This window comes from Corvus hawaiiensis, chromosome 1, assembly GCF_020740725.1.
Source record: "Corvus hawaiiensis isolate bCorHaw1 chromosome 1, bCorHaw1.pri.cur, whole genome shotgun sequence".
In the NCBI taxonomy this organism is placed as follows: domain Eukaryota; kingdom Metazoa; phylum Chordata; class Aves; order Passeriformes; family Corvidae; genus Corvus; species Corvus hawaiiensis.
Window position 1 is genome coordinate 38476189 of NC_063213.1, and position 20355 is coordinate 38496543.

The following is a 20355-nucleotide window of genomic DNA, read 5'->3' on the forward strand; positions in this document are numbered from 1 at the left end:
TTTCAGTTTTTACTCATGGTGAGACTGGTATGTACCAAGGGCTTTGTCAAAACATTCAGCTGCTTTTTCAAGAGTAAATCTATCAAGATATGTAATTAATGACTTTTCTCCCTGTTATGAAATTACTTCTGCAAGTCAAAATATTTCTTCTGGGATTATCAACAGCACTGCCTGCCTCACTGCTCCCACCAGCAATGATTAAGATACAGAACCTATGCAGTATTGACTTCTAGACACTTGCAGCTTTAGTTCCTTAGCAACTGCTGACCTAAGCCTGGCTCATGAGTTTGTTTTGTTTTGTTTGCTTGCTGTGGTTTTGCTTTTTGTTTGTTTTATTGGTGGTGGTGGGGTTTGTTGTTTTTTTTTTTTTTTTACTGTCTTGTGGCTATTATGCTTCAAAATTTGGCATAACAGAACAACAAAAGGATTGCTGGAATGAAGGGAAGAAGCTAGTCTGGGAGGTGTGTTTGATGAAGATGGAAGATGCTGGTAGAAGCGCTGTTCAGGTCTTCCAAAGAAGAGGTAGGAGTTAGATTAGCTGTGTGATTTTGGGATCCAGGTGTGCAGGTTTCTGAGGAACCAAGGAAGGTGAGACAGTGCTGGTTCTTCTTTGTAATGTTGCTTTTTCTAAGTAGATGCCTCAGTGACTCCAACTATTTTTTCATTTTAACTGGAGAACATTTTAACTGGCAGAACCCTTGAAGTCACGTTAGAGTTAAGAAAAAAATAAAGCTCGGGTAAGTAGTAGGCAGCTTTAGGTGCAGGGTGGCTGGGATCCCTGCAGTTGGCTTATTTTTATTTCACATGCCTCAGATTCAGTTATTTCTGCTGTTAAAGAGAACGCTGTCACCTAAGGCTGAAAACTGTCTGTCTGACTGCAAAGGTACCTACAGAGGGGAAGGCAGTCTTGTATTTCCTTTTTGAAAACAAGGCTGAGGTACTGCCACGCCACAGACTGACTGGCAGCATCTGTCCTGCTGCCTTTCAGGTGTTCTTCCAAGCGTTAGATCCCTTATTTCCTACCAGTGGTCAGGATGCAGATTGGCTTGGAAGCAGCAAGACGCTAGAAATCATACATCACATAATCAATCAGCCCTTCTGCTGGTGGGTGAGCAGCTGTAGCAACTTGAGGAGCTCCAGATGCTGGAAGGAGTTGCTGCAACATGTGTGGTTGGGAAGGAAGGTTGCTCTTCCCTGGAAATATGACAGCCACCTTCATTTAATCACAGCAGAGGCCCCAGAGTTGGCTTAGTTTAAGCTGGAGGGATGTTAAGAAGATGCTGTGGCTTCATTAGAGCAGCTTGGTGAAGTCAGGAGATTTGCATTACAGAATTCTATGTCTTAATTTATGACTAGGGTTACAAGCAAGAAGTGATCAAGTTAATCACAAGAAAACTGACACAACAGCCTTAACACAAAACTTGAATTAACTTTATTTTCCCCTACAGTTGACAACTGGTCTGCATTGAGCTTTAAAGCAACAAAATAAAATGAAATCTCCAAACGACAGGGGCCAGAAATCCAGATTTAATTACCTTTGTGAAAATGCTGCAGCTGTAGTATTGGTCTGTATAAACCACTGGAGTCAAAAATGAGTTCATAAATCAAAAAAATATTCTACACCTTGGGAAAGAATTCAGCAGTAACATTCTCACAGAACACTGTAAATTTACATTTTCTTCATGAAAGGTACATACTATTCTGCATTTACATCAAGTTATTGATGCAAGTTTTGTTTCTATAAAAAGTTACAGCCTGTGGCAGGAAAACAAACTGCAAAAAAACCCTTCCATTGTAATTAAAGAAAAATTTCAAGTTTGTATAAAGTTTCCTTATAGCTGGAAAGTGAACACGTTCAATCTCCATTTATATTTTAGTGCATTTAATCTGACAGTTTTCACCACTTAAAAAAAACCAAACCAAAACCAGTATAAAAGACAGACAAAGCAAATAGCACTAGAGCAGGAATTTCTTCAATTGATTTAAGCACTCTAAATAAAAATGCAGAGAAACAGATTTCCACAAAAACTTCCACCCTTGCCAGAAAGGCAGTGAGGGGTGAAGAGGTTTGCAAATCTTCTACCTCTGATAGCCACAGAAAAGGGGTTTTGTATACCTGTCAACCTTCTTTTCCCCAATAACCAGGCTATACTTGTTTTACCAATGTAAACATTCACCTAAAATAGTTTTAATTTCTGTTCTGAAGCACCATGGTGCTCAGTTGTATGTTATAGCATTCATTACTGTCGTTTCAGATCTTTCAGGAGGTTACAAATTTAGCCCTTGTATCTACGGTGTGCAAGATTTGCCTTGTCTACCTTGTGAAATGACAGTGTAAGGCAGCAATACTGCAATCCCATGTAGAACAAAAGCAGCTTGTCCCATTAATCTGTCCTGTCACCTCTTGTGAAAACTGCAGCTTTGCTTCTTACACTCCAGCTCAAAACCAGCCTGCAGCAGGAGTAAAAGGACATTGAAAGAAACCATTGAAAAATAATCATGGGAGTAAGTTGTTTTGAAAGTTGAATTTAAGAGAGCTCTGCCACCTCTTTCTCGTTGAAAAAGTGTCATTTTCAGATGTCACCATTCCAGTTTTCATACTGCTGCTACTCAGCTGAACAGTGTTCTCCAAAACAGATTGACAAGTATGCATGTGCCAAGGACCAAATTACAGGGTTCTTTGGTAAAGTCAGTCCAAATTCTCAACAGATTTGAAGGATAATATGTACCAATAAAAAAAATGCTGCTAGACTTGGATAGCAGCTCTGTCTTGCTTCACATTACAAATCTAAAACAGCTGTTCTCAATAAGCCAATATTTTTAATCAGACATTGCCTGAAAATTTTGTACAATAATCTGGACCAATGATGGTTCTGTACCCTCATGTTGCTGTGAAACATGATTTGAGCTAAAGGCAAAGACTGGTTATCTCAAGGACAACTGCTTCGTATTAGCAATCAGAACAGTGTGTTTAAACTGTCTTCCTGTTGGGTCTCTTGCCTTTCTTTAAAATTAGTTTATTCTTAATGTAGCCACGCTTCCTTTTGGAGGTCTAAAAAGAAAAACAGAATAACAGGTATTAGTTAATGATTTAGTCTTGACCGCGGTTTAATGATGTGCATTTCAATGCCTGAGCTTTAGACTGATTTTAAAGAGCTTAAATGCTAAACCCTCAACTAGGCATTATCCAGTTATTATTTTTTATATTGGGATTGTTAATTCCTGCCCAGCACTTTCTTTTGCACAAAATATGCTTTTGTAAGCCCTGTCTACCAGAGCTGGAGAATTCTTTTCAAAGCACTTGCTGAAGCAGAATTAATAATTAACCAACATGATAAAACTCTAATATGCTCAAAGAGCACAACTGTTGTGTTAGTTTTGTTTGGAAATACCTTCTTGCATCTTTTGCACTACTTGATTCTCGTAAAAGTTAGGTAGAAGTATTTGCTCAAAGCAGCATTTTTCAAAAGAAAAAAACCTGAACAATCCCATTTTAGTCTTCTAAACTCTGCTGTTGGTCTGTAGGCTGCTTAGTTAGCACTTCCTGCACATTCCTTTATCAGCATGTTTTAGATTTTTTTTAAGGTAGTAATGGGGGGAGAACTTTAATGTTGGTCATAGGTAAAATTAACTTCAAATTAGCATACATTCAACACAACTGCCAGGAGGCAGCTCCCACCCTTGCTGCACTTTGCTGTGCTTAGCAGCAGGCTCTATTCTTATTTTTAAAAATTGTATTTAATCAACATAATACCAACAACACTGAGAAAGATACAAACTAATATGTAATACTGAGACACATTGTATCTCTGAGCTTGAGCAATGTCATTCCTAACATGATAGCAGATGGACTGAATTTATATAAGTAAGGAAGCAACTGCTGAAAAACTGTGGCTACTAAGGAGCCCTTGGAATGTATTTAAGAAATCCTAGCTTGGACCTTTGCCCCATGCTCTCCACTGGTTCTCTGATTTCTTAATGGGAAGTAGAGCCTGTTTGTACTGCAACAGTTGGTGGGGGGTCAGAAACTGCATCAACTTCTATGGTCTTTAAACAGAGAATATACACTTCCAAGGCTTAGAGTGGGCTCAGTGCATCTATCATGGATAAATACAGCCTTGCTTGTCACTTAAGATAAAAAGTTGCAGTGTTAAGTGTATGATAGGCACAACAAAGCTTATCATTTCCTTTCAAGATATATCTAGCTTCAGTGGCAACCCCCAAATGCCTTATTTTACGTACTTCCATCAAATCACAGAAATAAGCATCTTTACATTTAGCATTCTCTACTTGCAGAGAACGTTCTATACTTGTATTTCCATGATACAGTGTAAGTCTACTGCCTATTCTAATTTAGTTTGTTAGACAGGATTCTGGAGTTCCTTTTGCAACATCTATTTGAATATATAGAAAACAGATGTTGTGAAAGAGAGGGCTGCTAAGAGTCTCCCCAGCTCCCCTGGGAACACACCTCTTTCTTAATAGGCTGAAGGAGGGCAGCACAACAAACACTTTTAAAACTGAAGATGACTTCAGGCAGTAAGCAGACAGACACTAAAGTTCCATCAACAAAAGCTTCATATTTAATTTATTTCATACAAAATTGCCATTTTTAAACTTCTAGGCATCACTACTTTCAAACAAAGTCAGAAAGCAACTTCCACATTTACTTAGTGAGCCATAGTTACTGAAACATGAATTGATGTACTTTAGATATTATACTTCCAGTTACATGAAGACTTAAGAGTTGTAACAGCCAGTGACACACTCTATGTCCAGTTAAGATTCTGCCTAAAAAAAATCTAGCCTTGTGTCTTCACATGCTTTAAAGTTAAGCAGACAGTAAATTAACAATTATTACCAGCAGGCAGGTCTGATATTGGACACTAACATGAACAGTATCCGTAACATTCTGGCTAGTGGAAATATATAATTCACCAGCTATGTGATTCACTGTTAAAAATGAACTCCTGACGCCTTTCAGTTACTTCACTGGGAACCCACCTTCTTTGACAAATACTTCTGTTTCGGTACAATGTTGGTTACTCTAGGTTTATGATCCAATCTCTCTCTGTTGTCTAGTTGTTTGACCTTGTATATTCTAACAAGCCAGTGCTCTGAGGTAAAGGCTTCCTCCAGATGTTTAAATTTAATGTCTTTGTTGCCTATCTCCGCATTGCGTGTACGGTCAAATCCTGGTGGTGTCCGAAAATCCAGCTATAAAAATTAAAGTTGCATGTTAGTTTGAGACAAAATCCGGACCACCAATCACTGCAAACTGTGGAACTTCATGCTACAAGGCAGTAGAGCCAAAGTCAAAGGGCAACATTTCTCTTGCATTGGTTACTACTACACAGAAAAAACTTTGAGATCCTAAGGGACAAATTCATTTTTACTCTGACAGGTGTCACAGGAGACAGTACTTAATGTCTCAGCAGAGCTACCTTGTCTGCATTCAGAAACAACTCAAAGAACAGTCTGAGGTGCAGCAGCCTGCAGTGGCTTTTCAGCAGAGCTGCTCCCTTGTGCTCTTGTCTATACTGCAATAATTTGCACTTCCATGGTTTTCCATACAATCCAGAAGTGGTTCACAATTATCAGTTAAATTTGGCCCTGCTGTGTTACAAGTAAGATCCACTGAAAAAAGGATTCTTGTGCTAATACATCAGAAGGATGGGCCCCTGGTGGGGGCAACAAAAGAAGAAAAGGAAAGGAAAAAACCAAACAGGTTTAGCTCCATCCATGTGCTTGATGCTCCCAAAGGAGAGTGACAACTGCTGCCCTTACTATACAATGCAGTGTTGTTTTATACACTGACGTGACTTGGATGGAAATCATGTAGTTTCTGACAGACATTCAACAGTCAATAGTTCCACTTGTGTGTTGCTATTACAACAAACAAATCTAAAGCTCTCCACAATGTCACAGTTAATGCTTTAGTGAGCACACAGCACAGTGCAATAAAGATACTCATCGAGGCAATGTGAAGGACACCAAAAAATGAAGTACAAGTGTAGGTTAACAGCAGAAATGCTTTATGCTAAAGGTTATAAACAGCAGATCATGACTGGATGTGTTTTAATTTGTAAAGCTCATTCTTACTGCAGATTCTGCTACTACATGCAATGCTTAATCTAAAAGATAGAAAATACATCAAAATAACGTTTTCTCACATTTCAGTTAAGATTCAGAAGAAGTTGTAGCACCAACCTGCATCTCTCCAAATCTGTAATAGGACATTTTATACATGAGGCAGTTCAGCAAAGTTGGAGAACCTGCCTTGTCTACCCGGAATTCTCCCTGAGGGGTAAAGTAATCACTTTCCTTTAAAAAGAAAAGAAGATACAAAGAGTCAATGCAAACTAAAATCTTACTTAAGGGAATTTCTCATTCCCTTCTCCTCAAAAAGACTCCTAAGAATCACAACTGGCTTTCACAGTTTAAAAGCTGATTTAAGGAAAGCTTAAAATGAAAAAGATGGTGCTCATTAAAGGTGAAATAGTTGCAAACTACCTGCTTCTAACCCAGACCCCAATGGATCAATTTTCCTAAATCTGTACTATTGTGCTGCTACAAATTTTGTCACGTCACTGTAAGTGGTTCTGGAAAAGTCATCCCGAACTGTAAAAGTTAGTTGGGCATCTATTCTTCAGAAGGGTGACAAGCACTATATTGTTAATATACGAGATCTGCAGGGTCACTATAAACTTCAGATGTTCTCTGTGTTTAAACAAAAAAATTTTGCCATTTTCATCTCAAGCACAACATGAAAGTATGCACACAGGCTACTCCTTTAAGCCTGTGCTTAATATCTAGGAGTTTTTGTTAGGCTTAAGAAAATATTACTACAGACTTCTGCAATCTCAGAGGTGTTTGAACATCTTAAACTCTACATGAGTCAATATTAACACTTTCACTTGTCTCCTACTATTACACAGTTTGAAGAAATTTGTAATGCTGACTATTTAAACAGTCTGAACACTTCTACTTTTTCAAGCATGTGATGATGCACAGAGAGACATGCACATAAGAATTATTAAAAAAATCCTGTACTTTTGGTATCATGCAAACACATGAGAAGCTTGAGGTTACTGACCTTTCAGAATCAAAAACATTCAAAGAGACTGGGCTACAGGCCACAGCACTCCTACTGTTCTAGAAAAACAACCCCAGCACATTTTTCAAATAAAACAGCAATAAGCAGTAGAGATTTCCCTCCACTGTAGTGACCACTACCAGACAAGCAATAACATAAATAAAAGGGTTTTAAAAAAAAAATTAAAAAGTAGGGGCTCCACTTACCCGTATATCTTTGGGATGTTCCCCCTCTGCTATTCTCACCATCCACAAGAACTTATTAATATCATCACCAGAGTAGCCAATCACACCACCAAAAATAATCAAAACATAATCCACATCCAGGCTTCTCATGATCTCGTATGCTGCCGACTCATTAGATGACATTGCCTTTCCCACCTGTGTCATTGCAAAAATATCTTAAATATCTGCATAGCTGCCTATTGAACAGCTCCACAGATCAATACAACCGGACCAAAGCCCTGTAATCCTATGACATGTGCTCTAGGATAGCCCTGTTTGAGTAGGGAGGTTGGACCAGGTGACTCACTGTGTTCTCTTCCAGCCTGTGGTTCTGTGATTCTCTAATACCTACTTACCAACCAAAGCCAACATTTTCATTCTACATAAAGAAAACCCATTGTGAATATTTAGAAACTCAAAACCTCAACCTAAACTGAAATATTTTCTCCTCTGTAAGAGGACTGCTGCCTGTTGAAAGGAGTGTTTTGAGTATGAAATGTAGCAACTAGAGTTTTCCTTTTGTAGCACCTGCATATTTTTCAAGTCATAACTGTATTACCAAAAACTTAAGTGTTGCAAAAAATACCTAATTACAAATTACTTTCAAAGCTTTAGACACAGCCTAAAGTGTACAAATTATTTGAAAGGTGATTTTTTTTTCTTGAGCTCTGTCCTTCATTAATGAAGCAGCCATTGTGCATTGCACTAAGTAGCACACAGGCACCCTCAACACTGAATTCAAGGTAAAACAACACAGAGAAGATGTCAGAATAAAGCTTTTTAGAGCTGTATCCAGCACCTCTTCTACCCTAGTCACTTCAAACACTTCAAGAATTCAGTCAGCAACTGGCCTTCAGTTCAGCAGTTTTGTTTGCTCTTGAAGCTCTTGTACTTCAGGCATAGAAACATATTGCTGTAGTCTAAGGCAGTAACTACAATATACATAATATTGCATCTGAATTGGTAACATTCAGCTAAGAATGTAATTACAGAACACTAAGCTTAGGCAGAGCAAGCTGTCAAAAAGACCAAGAACCTCAGCTTCTTGGACATTATCCCAAATAATATGAGGTTATTTGCCAGATTTCCATCTCTGTGCAGGAGGAAATCATCTGGACACATATCCAGGGCACACCTCGTTTAAAGCACAAGTGCAGGTACTGGCCACAACACACATTTATTGCTTGGGTCCCCCTTTACGGAGTCTTCATTCCAAAACGGAACTTGACAATGCAGCAGTCGTACTCGGGAGAATTCTTTATTGAAAGCCATCATTGCCCGTTGCTGCAATGTGTGTGGTTACTGTGCTTATGCAACACAGATGACTTCCAGAGTCTCTAGTCACATGATGCACCTTGTCCTGCAAGAAGCTGTGAGTTTGGATGCAGCATCTGCACTTCTACGTCTTGCAGCAGAGGGATGCACACAGAGCTATCAGAGCTGAGTGTCCATTACAACACACAAATGCTGTCAGTCAACAACCAAATCAGAAGTGCCTCAGAGTACATGGCAATGCTTGTTGACTGCCATTAGATTACCATCAGTACAATTTCCCAAGCTTACTTTCAGCTGAATGTGAGTTTCCTTCCTCTGTAAAAAGTGCAGACATGTGATCCCCCCTTCCCCCAATACACATTGTTTTGGGACTCTGCTCAAAGCACAGCTTTGTTAATTTGTTGGCTTTGTACACAGCTTTTTGGTTGATCTAGTACAACAGCTGTACTCACTACTGACACAAGACAGAAAGAACACAAGAAACTATCCTAATTTCTTGAGCCCTTCCCCCATTCTGCCCTTGTAGCAAAACACTCTGGGAAGAAATGTGATTGATGATAAACACAAGTTGCCCAAGGTGGTACGCTGTAACCACAGGCAATGCTAACACCTTGCCTTAAGCACATGTATAAAGCTTAAACTTACTCTTCAGAAGTGAAAGAAATTTAATGTCTTGTCTAACTGCAAATTCGAGATGACAGAACTGCATTAAGTCTGCTACACTTCCACAGCTAGTCATAAATAATCACTGATTTCCCAGATGTCTGAAAATTTGTCAATTCACATGGTCAGTTTTCACATGCTATTCAAAAATCCACTCAGCAGTGACACTGCTGAACTGCAAGGATCCTTATTTTGATAGGCCAGTAAAGCAGTGGTACTAGCTGTTACAGCACTAATCCCAAGGGGAACGGTAAGTCTTAGGTTTTGTCTATCCTCCCCCAAAGAAAAGAAGAGAAACTGAAGTGGAAGTGAAGTTTTGGAAGCCCCAAGTAAACAAAATGAAAACTGCAAAGCAAAATCGACCCCCATACTTGAATTATAACAAATAAAAAAAGTATGTTCCTTCCATGTTTTTGTTTCTCACTCTACGTAATTTCTCCTTAACATCCATCACCCTGTCTAAGAGACATCTGCAATTTCATGCTGGACTGCAATGTAAACATTTTGGTGTTTCTGCTCCATAGAAAACGGCCACCCTTACCAAGGCGATGTGGCTGTTGTTCCAAGTGTTGTTATCAACCAGGGTTGTCCGGTTGGCCATTCCTGCTATCTGATAACCATAATCCCACCAGGACATCACTCTGGCGTGCTCATCTGTGTTCTGTCTGAGCCAGTAATAGGCTTCTCTGAAGTCATCCAGGATATTCCGAGTGCTGGAAAACAGTTCATTTTATTTGCATCAGTACAAATACTACCAACAAATTAACTGCACCATGATAACCCACTGCAGCCTGGGTTCACAAATAAGGGTTTTCTTATGAGTTCAGCTCCCTTTGAGGGATTTCGTCACCAGCAGTCATAAGTTTGAACCCTCCGACAGCTGAATGTCCAGAAGCTGAACTGCTTTTGAAGACACGACTGCTTCTGAAGATGTGATAAATGCATTTCCAGTCAAATATATATTCTTAAACAAGTTTTCCCAGTTGACTCCAAAGCTTTTTTTTAACCATCATCTTAATTGGCTTTGGGTAGGATTATTTTTATATACTTCATTAAATATTTCAGAAAATGTATCTTTTTGAAAATTAGAGTATAAATGATTTTTTATTCAGGTCACAATTCCTTTATATAATAAGGAGTGATTTAAAGAAGGCAAAGCAAATTGCTAATGCAATGACAGTAAAAAGGCTTTTGCCCTTTAATCACTTCAGACCGTAGACCTTACTTACCCATCATGGTTATAGGAGGCGAGAACCACACTGGGGCTGGAGTATGCATTGCTGGTTACCCAGGTACAGTGAACAGCAAACATCATCAACAACATCAGCATCAGCATAGTCACAATGTTTTTGATATTGGGACCCAGCCCTTCTTCTGTTTTTTCCTGCTCAGATACATGTTTCCTCACTTTGCCTGCCTAAACAAACACAGATGTATCTGTTATGGCAACTTCTATCATCCTTGACAATGGAACCCAAGTTTTCTAACTCTTGCTTCCTCCCCTCACCTTATCATACAGGTTGCCAGGGTTCCTTTTATCATCCTCATCACTGCTGTCCTCTATTGGTGGATTTTCCCTCTTCATATCATCACCCAAGTAACGCTCAAAGACATTGGAGAAAGCAATTGCTGACAGCATACAGACCACTGGAGTCAAAGTGAGCATCAGGCGAACCATCACTCCAGCAAAGTAAACGGCACTGATTGCATACAGAGCAACTGCAAGGAAACACATCTCATGGTGACACTGAGAAAGTAATACTCACTCTGACTGCACACGTACATGCTCTCCATAAAACTACTTCTGGAAGTGGGTTGAGCATCTGTGTGTATAAAGACTTGAGTGTGTGTCTTGCATTTCATTGCTTTTTAATTTACAGACATATGGCTGAATGAAAGTTTATCCCTTTGAAGCCCAAAACCCTTCCTGATTCATCTTGACAACTTTTAACAATAACACAACCCGATTTTCAATATTCATTAACAACGTGTCAGAAGATACATTATTAGTGATATTTAATATTACACACCAAAAATACTACTGGAATAATAGGTAACTTCATTTGATTAAAAAAGCCAAACAGTTCTAGACTAAACGAGTTATTAGAACTGGAAAAGCAAAAGGAAGTGTTACAATTTCATGGAAATATTAAATTTTGATTTAAGTTAGAGGTGTCTGTGGACAAATTGGGGGCTTGTCTACATTATAATTCTATACAGATGAATAACATGCTATTGTGAGCCCTATTCTGGAGGAAGTTTTCCTGAACAGTATTACTGTCTTCCACAAAACACAAACCAAGATTTTCAGAATACTATGGAACATTAAAAACACATTCCTTGGAAAGAAAAGAAAACCCCAAACGATCCTGTATATACTGATTGGGAACATCTAATAGCTGTTTCCTTGTGGTGGATTCCTTGTCTGCTACATTTTAACAATGGCCTCTTGTGAAAGATTTGCTACAGAAATTTTCAAAGGACACTGATTTATCAGATTACATCATGTAAATATTTTCTATGTTGTGGTGAGGCAGTATCCATCCTCACTCATAGGTCTCTTTATGCTGTGTTAAATAGAAGGTGCAGCAGTAGTAGGAGGCTGAAATCAAGTTACCCACCACTGGTCTTGACAAACATTCATTGTAAGGCACACAGCAGAGAGTACCTCAGAGTAAACATTCCTACTGCCCACACACCTCTCAGGTAGCCTAAGAGGCAGCTATATTAGCCTGGAGCCTTCTGTCCCTGTAAAAGTTTAAGACCTGAGTGATGTTCACTCCTCCATATGGGTTACAACTCCTTACAAGCCTCATTCAAACTCAGAAGATGGTTTTCACAGTACAGCTTTGTACAAAAAAAAAGTTGTTGTCACTGACATAGGGAGACTCCACACTTCCATTTTGGCTGGTACCTTATCTAGCACTTGTTCCAAAGCAAGTGATTCTGTTCACTAAAATAGCAGAAAACCTGGAAAGCAAAGGCATTTTGAATTATCTGTGATGGGATGAGTGCCAGACGCCTAGAGTGGGACCTTGCCTTTGCACTGAGCTGTTCTCCCGGCTGACCTGTAGTGGAACTGTACCCTCCCAGAACATGAAACTCCAGCTGCAGAACTGAACACAGCAAAGGACTGGATCCCACCTCCTGGGACTACACTCCATCACCATTTCCCCAACCTCTGCATTTTTATAAACTCTTTTAAATACTGCTGAGTGCAGGCAACTCTTAATAACCATCTTCAAACACATCACTTTTAAACCATTTTTTAGAACATGCCATGTATCAGAGCTTTGAGCAAAGAAAACCAAAGTAGAATAAAGTTGAAGGCAAAATTTTTCAAAATTATTTTAAAATATTTTCTCTTACCAAAGACTCTTTCATCATTGATGTTTTTGATACAGAACCACAGCCCTGCTGGGAAAGTACACACGAGAATATGCAGATCAAAAAAGAAGGAAACCCATGTTGTAGGCTGATGCTCAGACACAGAGGCAATGATCGGGATGTGAATTTTCGCATACCTTTTTTAAAAAAAATTCAGTTCAAATTATTTTGAAAAGGTAAAATTATTAAAACTTGTAAACATTAGGAATTCTGAAATTCATTTCAAAGGAAGCATTTCAATTTTAAATGGCAAGTGCCCTAACCAGAAAAAATCTGATGAAACTGTTACACCAAAAAAGTCTCCAGGCCTTACTGTATCTACAAAGCATTTGGTCTATAGTTATTTAAAACAACAATATACAGGATTATTTCCATACTAATTAAGACAAGGAAAACTACAGATGTTTTATTTGTTTATGGCTAAATATGAAGCCAAAGTCACCAAAATGAAAACATGCAGCTATGGAAGCACCTTTACTACCTTTTTGAAGAGAATCATCAATGTCAGTAAATGTCCTAAATTTTCAACATGTATTTCAAAAACTCTACACAGAATACCTTCATTTAATTAGTAAAGAAAGTTACAGTATTAAATACCGAAACAGTTACTGATGCACCCACATTCTTTCAGATGCTGAAAAAAATCAGGCCTTGTCTACACTTGGAAACACATGTAATCTAAACAACATGTCAAACACTCAGTGCAGGCAAGGACAAAACTGTGCTCTCTATTACAGACAAGAATACATATGGACCTATTCTAGGGTGCTACCATGATTGAATGGTGAGGTATCAAACATATGTCCTTTTCTCCACTGAGATCTAGTTCTCATTGAAAACTGTAATTGTGCGTTTTAACACAATATGTTTTTCTAATGTAGACAAGCCCTCAAAAGTTTAGCTTTGTATATACGTGTGTGTGTGTGTGTGCGCGTGTGTGTATGTATATATATGTATATATGGACAGGCAAAGAACAACATCTATATATTCCTCAAGTAAATCTGAGGCTTCTTTACTGACATCTGTTCTACTACACTTATTATAGAGCTGGGCCAGAATCCTCTATGAGCTGGGTTTTGGAGCCTGAAAAAGCCTGAATTGCACAAAGTTTGAAGTTCTTCTATCCTTGCTCTTAATCTTAAAAAAAAAAAAAAAACCAAAAAAACTACCAACTGAATTTCATCTTAAAATATTTATCTGAGAAAAATACTTCCCATTTTATTCCTATTCTCTAGGCTGACTAAAGAATCCAACATTTTATTTTTAAAGGTTAACTAAAACAAAAGATTAACAAGATTTTTACCTGTGAAAACACACATTAATAAAACAGAATTTTCAGAGTAGACATCATATACACAAAACAGATGTTTGAATGTAATATAGAGGCAACATGCAAGATCATATGTGCAACATTTCATAATTTTGTGCGATGTTGCACAATGACAATAGTCTAAGGCTCTTGGTAATTTTTAAATGTGTACTCAAGTGTTGGCACAGCTTTCAGTTATTTTATGCTGACATACACATACAGAAAAAACCGTATCATTACATATTCAAAGACTTGCAAAGAAGCAAGACATTTCATAGATCAGTTAGTGAAATGGTTGTGAAGATCATGAAACAGCAACTACAAATACTTTCTTCAGATAACTGATTCTCCTTGACTGAAATACTAAATGGATTTGGGGATGAGGAGGGTAAGTGGTTATTAGTTTTCAGTAAAATGCTACCGATATCCAAATCTTATATCCTTACTTACCCAGTGTCCCACAGTGAATAAAATCTGCCACTCCAAGGAGCAATATAACCTGAAAAAAAGAAGGGGGAAGAAAAACCTTTTTGCTGCCTAGGTTTTTAAATGCAATAATTTTTCTACTCCCTCAAGTTATAACACAAACCCAGAGAAATTTTCATTGAACTTGTAAAATATTTGAACCATACCTACTGCATTAGGCAGGCTATAAAATCTACCAACCATGAAGCAAGCTAGTTTAAAACACACTTACAGGATCACATTGTACTTGTTAAGTACAATCTGAGTATCAAGACACGCACACTTCCAAAAGTCAAAGCAATGCAATATTAAATATTTCTCAAAGAATATGACAGATAGCAAACTATACTCTGTGAAGGAGTACAAGAAAAAGAAAGCATAATTGATAAGAAAGTATTTCATTTTTCTGAAATGTCAGAGCAGGAAACTGGGAACACTCTGTAGCCAAAACACAAACACTAAATGAAACGATGGTTTTCTTTTATTTCTCTCCTGGTGAATCTACATGTGGCATGGAATAGAAAAGCTGCTATTAGACATGCTGATAAGCTTTACATACTATTTTATAAAACAAGGCTTTTAGGTAACTTGAATATGATAAGATGAAAAGAAACAGCATAATTATTAGATGAAAGATAAAAATTATTACTAGAAGTTATTAGATGATTCTTAAATTTTTATTTCCACTTTCCTTGCAACTGTTTCAGCTCCTCCTGAAGACAGATACAGACAAGGTGAAGTAAGAGAAGGTTAAATCCTTTTATTATTACCCAAGTTTTTGTGCATGACTCAGTAAGTCTTCCATCTATCTTACATTCAAAATTAGTATAATCTGACTGAAGGGTTTAGTTTAGTGTCTAATTTAGACATTTAAATATTGTGGTTAATGTTCTAGTACAAGACATATTTTTCCCTTCAGTCCTCAGATGAAAAGCTTGCTCCCAATCCACTGCATGCACATGGAGAAGGAGCTGTCAGCACACAGGGAACTACTGGTTATGATCTTCTCTGGATGTAGACACCATTCACCTGAGGGTGCTGGAAGAGTTGGCCAACATGAGAGCTACCCACCATCGTCACCTGGGTGATAAGGGTGCCTGATGCCTGGGAATTGGCTACTGCTGCACCTCTAGGCAAGGCAGGAAGTTATATGCAGGAAGCTGCAGGCCAGTAACCTGAGCTGCTGAAAAGACCATGGACACAGCCTCCTGAAATATATTGATAAATGTTTTTCTGATCCATTTTCCTCATTTCTCATTTATTGCTGCAGGAGAATGGACACGACAAATGGTCCATTATTTGACTGGTTGAAAACTGGCTGTCCTGACAAGCTCAAGGTAGTACACAGTGGATCAGGGTCCAGCTGGTGGCTCATAGAAAGTAAAAATATCCCAGAGGCCAAAAGGAACTGTGCTATATTGAAAAGAGTGGCTGACATCCCCTGTGGCAGGCAGGACTTCAGTCCAAAATCTGAACCCCATTCTTCCAGATGCTGCACCTGTGATACAGGGTCCAGATGTGGGCACCCTCTTCTGCAGGAGGATTATTAAGAAAATCGAGAGAGATCAGAGTGCTGTGAGGTGATCAGGAGCCCAATTTGCACAGCCTATCAGAAGCTCAGGGAATGAGGCCTGCTCCAGCTGATGAAGCAGGGATACCGATCAGTGAATTCAGAAGATGAAATCGACACTTCCTAGGAACTGCAACAGAATACGTATTTGGCTGCATGCTGAGATTAGAAGCCAATTTTTGTTTTGATATGCCAGTCTGAAAACTTTGCTAAGGACCTGCTCATATGCATGGAAAAGCAAATCAAACCATCATGTTTTAGAAGACTTTGAACAGAGCTGCTAAGAATTCTTCTGGAATAATGGTATCGTAAGTAACAAAAATAAAACTGCTATTAAATAGTCTAAAACGTTAAAACAACTACTTTAAGCGAAACCAAATGTTGATCATCTGGCTTACATGCTCTAAAGGTAAATGAGTTTCACATTTATTTACCTGTGTATGTCAAATAGATGACACTCAGGAATACAGTACCAGCAGCTAATGAGACACCCAAGAAGAACAATGTCTGAAATTCTTGCTTTGTTAATCTGTCTCTCAGATACTGCAAAAACGCATAAGCCTGCAGCAGTGCAAAAACACCTATGGAAAGAGAAAAGTTCTTGTTTAAATGCTCAAAAGCAGTAACAGCTGTTAAAGCAATCAGCATATTTGCCTATGTTTGAACTGGAAAACTAAACATAAGGTACACCCTAACATCTAGAAACTAGTATAACATCACTTTCTGACAAATAACCTTTAATACATAATACAGGGATGACACTTTCTTGCATAAACACAAGCTTCCAATGAGAGAAAATATTCTAAAGGAGAAAATCACCTGAAAACCAGATTGCATTGATTATGACAAAAATACAGGTTAACATACCTAGCTAGATGTGGTGAAAAATTAAGAGATCGAGTTGAGGCAACACACAATGCTAATATAGAAATACATGGAAACTAAGCTACTGAACAACACAGGAGGACTTAATGAAAGAAAAAACCAAACCAACAAGTATTAAGTCAACTGAATTATATAAAGTTAGTGTTGAAACATCAGAATTCACTGGTGAAGCACCTGACACCCTCAAAAAAGCTGTTCAGAGTTTAACATTACACCCAGAACTTGGACATGGTATTTCAGTTATTATTCATTTCAAGACATATAATAAGATCAATTCACTGATGAATCCTTTCAAAAGTGAAAATTCAATGCTAGCTGGCAGAGAAATAAAACAAAACAAGTGTATGGTCTTTCTTCAAATTAACAAAGAATTCAAGGTACACAATGAAATCCACTAGTTTTGAACTCCTAGAGAAAGACAAAAATTCTATTCACTAAATAAATGTAAAATTCTTCAGAATCCAAATAAGGCTTGGTAATTTTTTTTTTTTTCCATTATGTTAATTCAGCTTGTTGGAAAGAAGTCTCCATTTTGAAAGTATTTTTGTGTTAAATTTTAATGATGGTCTCATCACTGTCTCAAATACATTTCGGTAAGTGACTAAAAGTAAGAAAAAACCTGGGGAAGGTAACAAACTGAACTATATCACACAGACAGTGCATGCAATTAAACTCAGTGTTAGCAGAGGTTACTGCTTCAAGAAATCAAGATGTCTGACTGCCAACAACTACTGAAAAATCAATTTAAAGTAATCAAAAAATCCCAAACAAGACTGAAATCAGTTATTTAAAAACCACCCTCCTGATTAGTAATTTAAGTAGTTTAATCTGCTTTGAAAAATTACAGAAGACTATCAACTCTAAAACCAAATTGCTCACTAAAAGCTCTGTTACCAATAAGGAATGTTTCAATTGTACAATGCTTGATGGCAACATTGTATTGCAAACCAGCAGAGATTATCCATGTGTAAAGTAAGTGCCTGTCAGAATGCTAACTGATCCAGTCTTATGGAAGCATTTTACCACCATTAGCTCACACAAAAAGAGGATAATGTGTCAATTGGAAAGAAAACTTCCCTACAGACACTAAATTGTACCTCTTTCTTTAACAATTTGCTTTGTTAGCCTGTGTTCTTTTTAACACAAGGAAACAAAGCCGCAAGTTTGAGGTTTTCCTGTGTTAAAGCAGGCTGTTGGATGCAGAAGTTTAATTTTCTTACCTGCAGCTGCCATGTGTTCACTTGTTCTAATTGGCTGAAATCCCACAAAAGGTATCTGCATCGATAGTATTAACCCCACAATGTAGAAAGTGCTATATGCTAGGAAAGAAATATGTGAGGAGAGGGGAAGAAAAAGATGGGAACAAAATTAATACAAGTTTGAAAAAGCATTGGCTCCACAGCAAAGTCCATCTTCTCCCCTAACTGCAGTGACACCGAAACAGAACTGTACTATGCTAAATATTTCAGCCATTCTAATTACTTTTTTTCTTCTTTGACTAGAATAAAGCTGTCTATTGCATCCAATTTTAGTGGATGTAGCAGACTATTGTTCTTTCTAATTGCACTGTTTTCTCTCCTCCTAGGAAAATAAGCCATTTACCTAAGATTCTCCAGCTTGAAAAAAGTTTTCTCTTCCCATGTTGTTTTTGAGAGTCATGGATGTGTAAAGAGCTCTCAAATAACAAGTGACAAGGGAAGCTTTCTTCGTGAGGAGAAATTGAAGGGACCAGACCTCAAAAAAGCAAAACATTTAAGAGTCTACTACTTATTTAGAAAATGCAAACAGGCACTGTTGTTCTTTTTTTAACAATAGCAGAGGGAATGCAAGAAGCTGAACAGCAATAGAAAAAGCAATTAATACTAAGCATATCTATTGATAGATCTGTATCAACTCTGGGGATTTATAATCCCCCTAGAAAACAGAGGTCAAGAGCATAATTAATATTAACATTAGTATTAATAACATGAATTCTTATTGCATATGCATTAACATTCATATACATTATTTTGAAAGAGGTTTCGGCCCTCAATATTACAGCGCGAAGAAGAGATGGGAGGGGAAGATAGAAATACTAAATCTGCAAAGCCATAAGGCTGATTACATTTGAAGTAACCAGCCAACTTCAAGTCAAAATGAAGTTCCTCAGTGGCAAACAGCAATAATCCACATTTCAGATTTCTAAGGCTATAGCCTGGATCTTATGATGACATCCCTGTTCGCCTATAATCCCTTACTAATCTCCACGAGATCAGTTCTGGGGGGTGCATCATTGAGCAGTGGTGTCATTTCCACAGCACCTATGTGGTCTCGCTGAGGGATTATGCTCCCAGGGTACTGCCTGAGTTCCAAACCAGTCAGAAGTGACAGGGATGGTATTTCAAGGCACTCGGTTTATTATTTCAAGCACCTGTATTGCCCAGCTTGGCCTAGCTACTGATCTATGCCCTCTTAAGTCACTGAAATACATTTTTCCTGAAGGAAGCTCAATTTTTGAAGAATTCACTACAACATAAATCATTTACTGTACCAAGCAACTGTTACAACACTGCCATCCTGTGGAAGTTCAATGATTGCCATAAATCACCACATTTCACATTTGTTAGACCACTGTAAATCATCATTTTTAACTGCTACATTTGCGATGTGCACTGCCCACCCCCACCCCAATCCTTTACTCCCACTTCTTTCAAAAAGCTACATATTGCCTGGTACTAAAAAGATTAAAAAAAAAGGCAATTTACACAACACTACAATTTTCCCAGGAACTTAGAAACATCAGGGTGATATATCATCACAAACTTTCACGCTCCTTTATATTCTACAGTTTGCATAGTCTTTGCAAAAACAAGAAGTCATTTTGATTCCTGCATGCTGTTCTTATTGTTTTAACTTTGACCAAGTCCAGAACAAAAACATTCTGACCTACTGTGGACATAGTCATTTTACAAAGAATTTAATTTGCTATACACCACACAAACATAGGAAGGACCTACTGAAAAGCTTCTCCAGAGAAGAGAATAATTTCAATTATGGCCACATAATTTCAATTAATGGATTACAATCCCAGAAATAAACACTCAATCTGAAATTTTAGAATACTGAAGTAGTTGATATAAATATATGCCTGTTCACCATTTGAATGATAAAACCCAAGACATAGAACAAGCAATTATTGAAATTAAGTTTTAAATTCTGGAAGATCCTCAAGTGTTTTATTAAATATTCTGATAATTATACTGAATCTGAAAAAAATGTATGAAAAAAAAATTGAAGTGTGCAATCATGACAAATCTATACCCTTCCAAGTGTAAAATCATATGGGAAACTAAAGAGACTACAAGTACAATAATAGAAAATAATATCAATGGTTGCTGTATCTGAATAGAGGTTATTCCCCTCTCTGCTAATACACTGGAATTGTAAGCACTTGTTCATAATGATTAAACTAGAGGATCTGAATGAAAGGCACTGGCCATT

The 20355-nt window shown here is 37.8% G+C and overlaps 1 protein-coding gene across 1 annotated transcript in view; it reads right to left on the reverse strand.

Moving 5' to 3' along the window:
- Nucleotides 1–1409: 1409 nt before the first annotated feature.
- STT3B (STT3 oligosaccharyltransferase complex catalytic subunit B) overlaps nt 1410–20355 on the reverse strand; it is a 52478-nt gene continuing 33532 nt past the window's right edge. Inside the window, exons 6-16 of the mRNA XM_048301331.1 lie at nt 18096–18194; nt 16425–16571; nt 14406–14454; nt 12628–12782; nt 10766–10977; nt 10488–10675; nt 9800–9971; nt 7303–7476; nt 6211–6324; nt 5005–5217; nt 1410–3052 (exon numbers count right to left, since the gene is read on the reverse strand). Coding sequence (XP_048157288.1) covers nt 2972–3052; nt 5005–5217; nt 6211–6324; nt 7303–7476; nt 9800–9971; nt 10488–10675; nt 10766–10977; nt 12628–12782; nt 14406–14454; nt 16425–16571; nt 18096–18194 — 1604 coding nt within the window. The 3' untranslated portion in view covers nt 1410–2971. The remainder of the gene's footprint in view (nt 3053–5004; nt 5218–6210; nt 6325–7302; nt 7477–9799; nt 9972–10487; nt 10676–10765; nt 10978–12627; nt 12783–14405; nt 14455–16424; nt 16572–18095; nt 18195–20355) is intronic.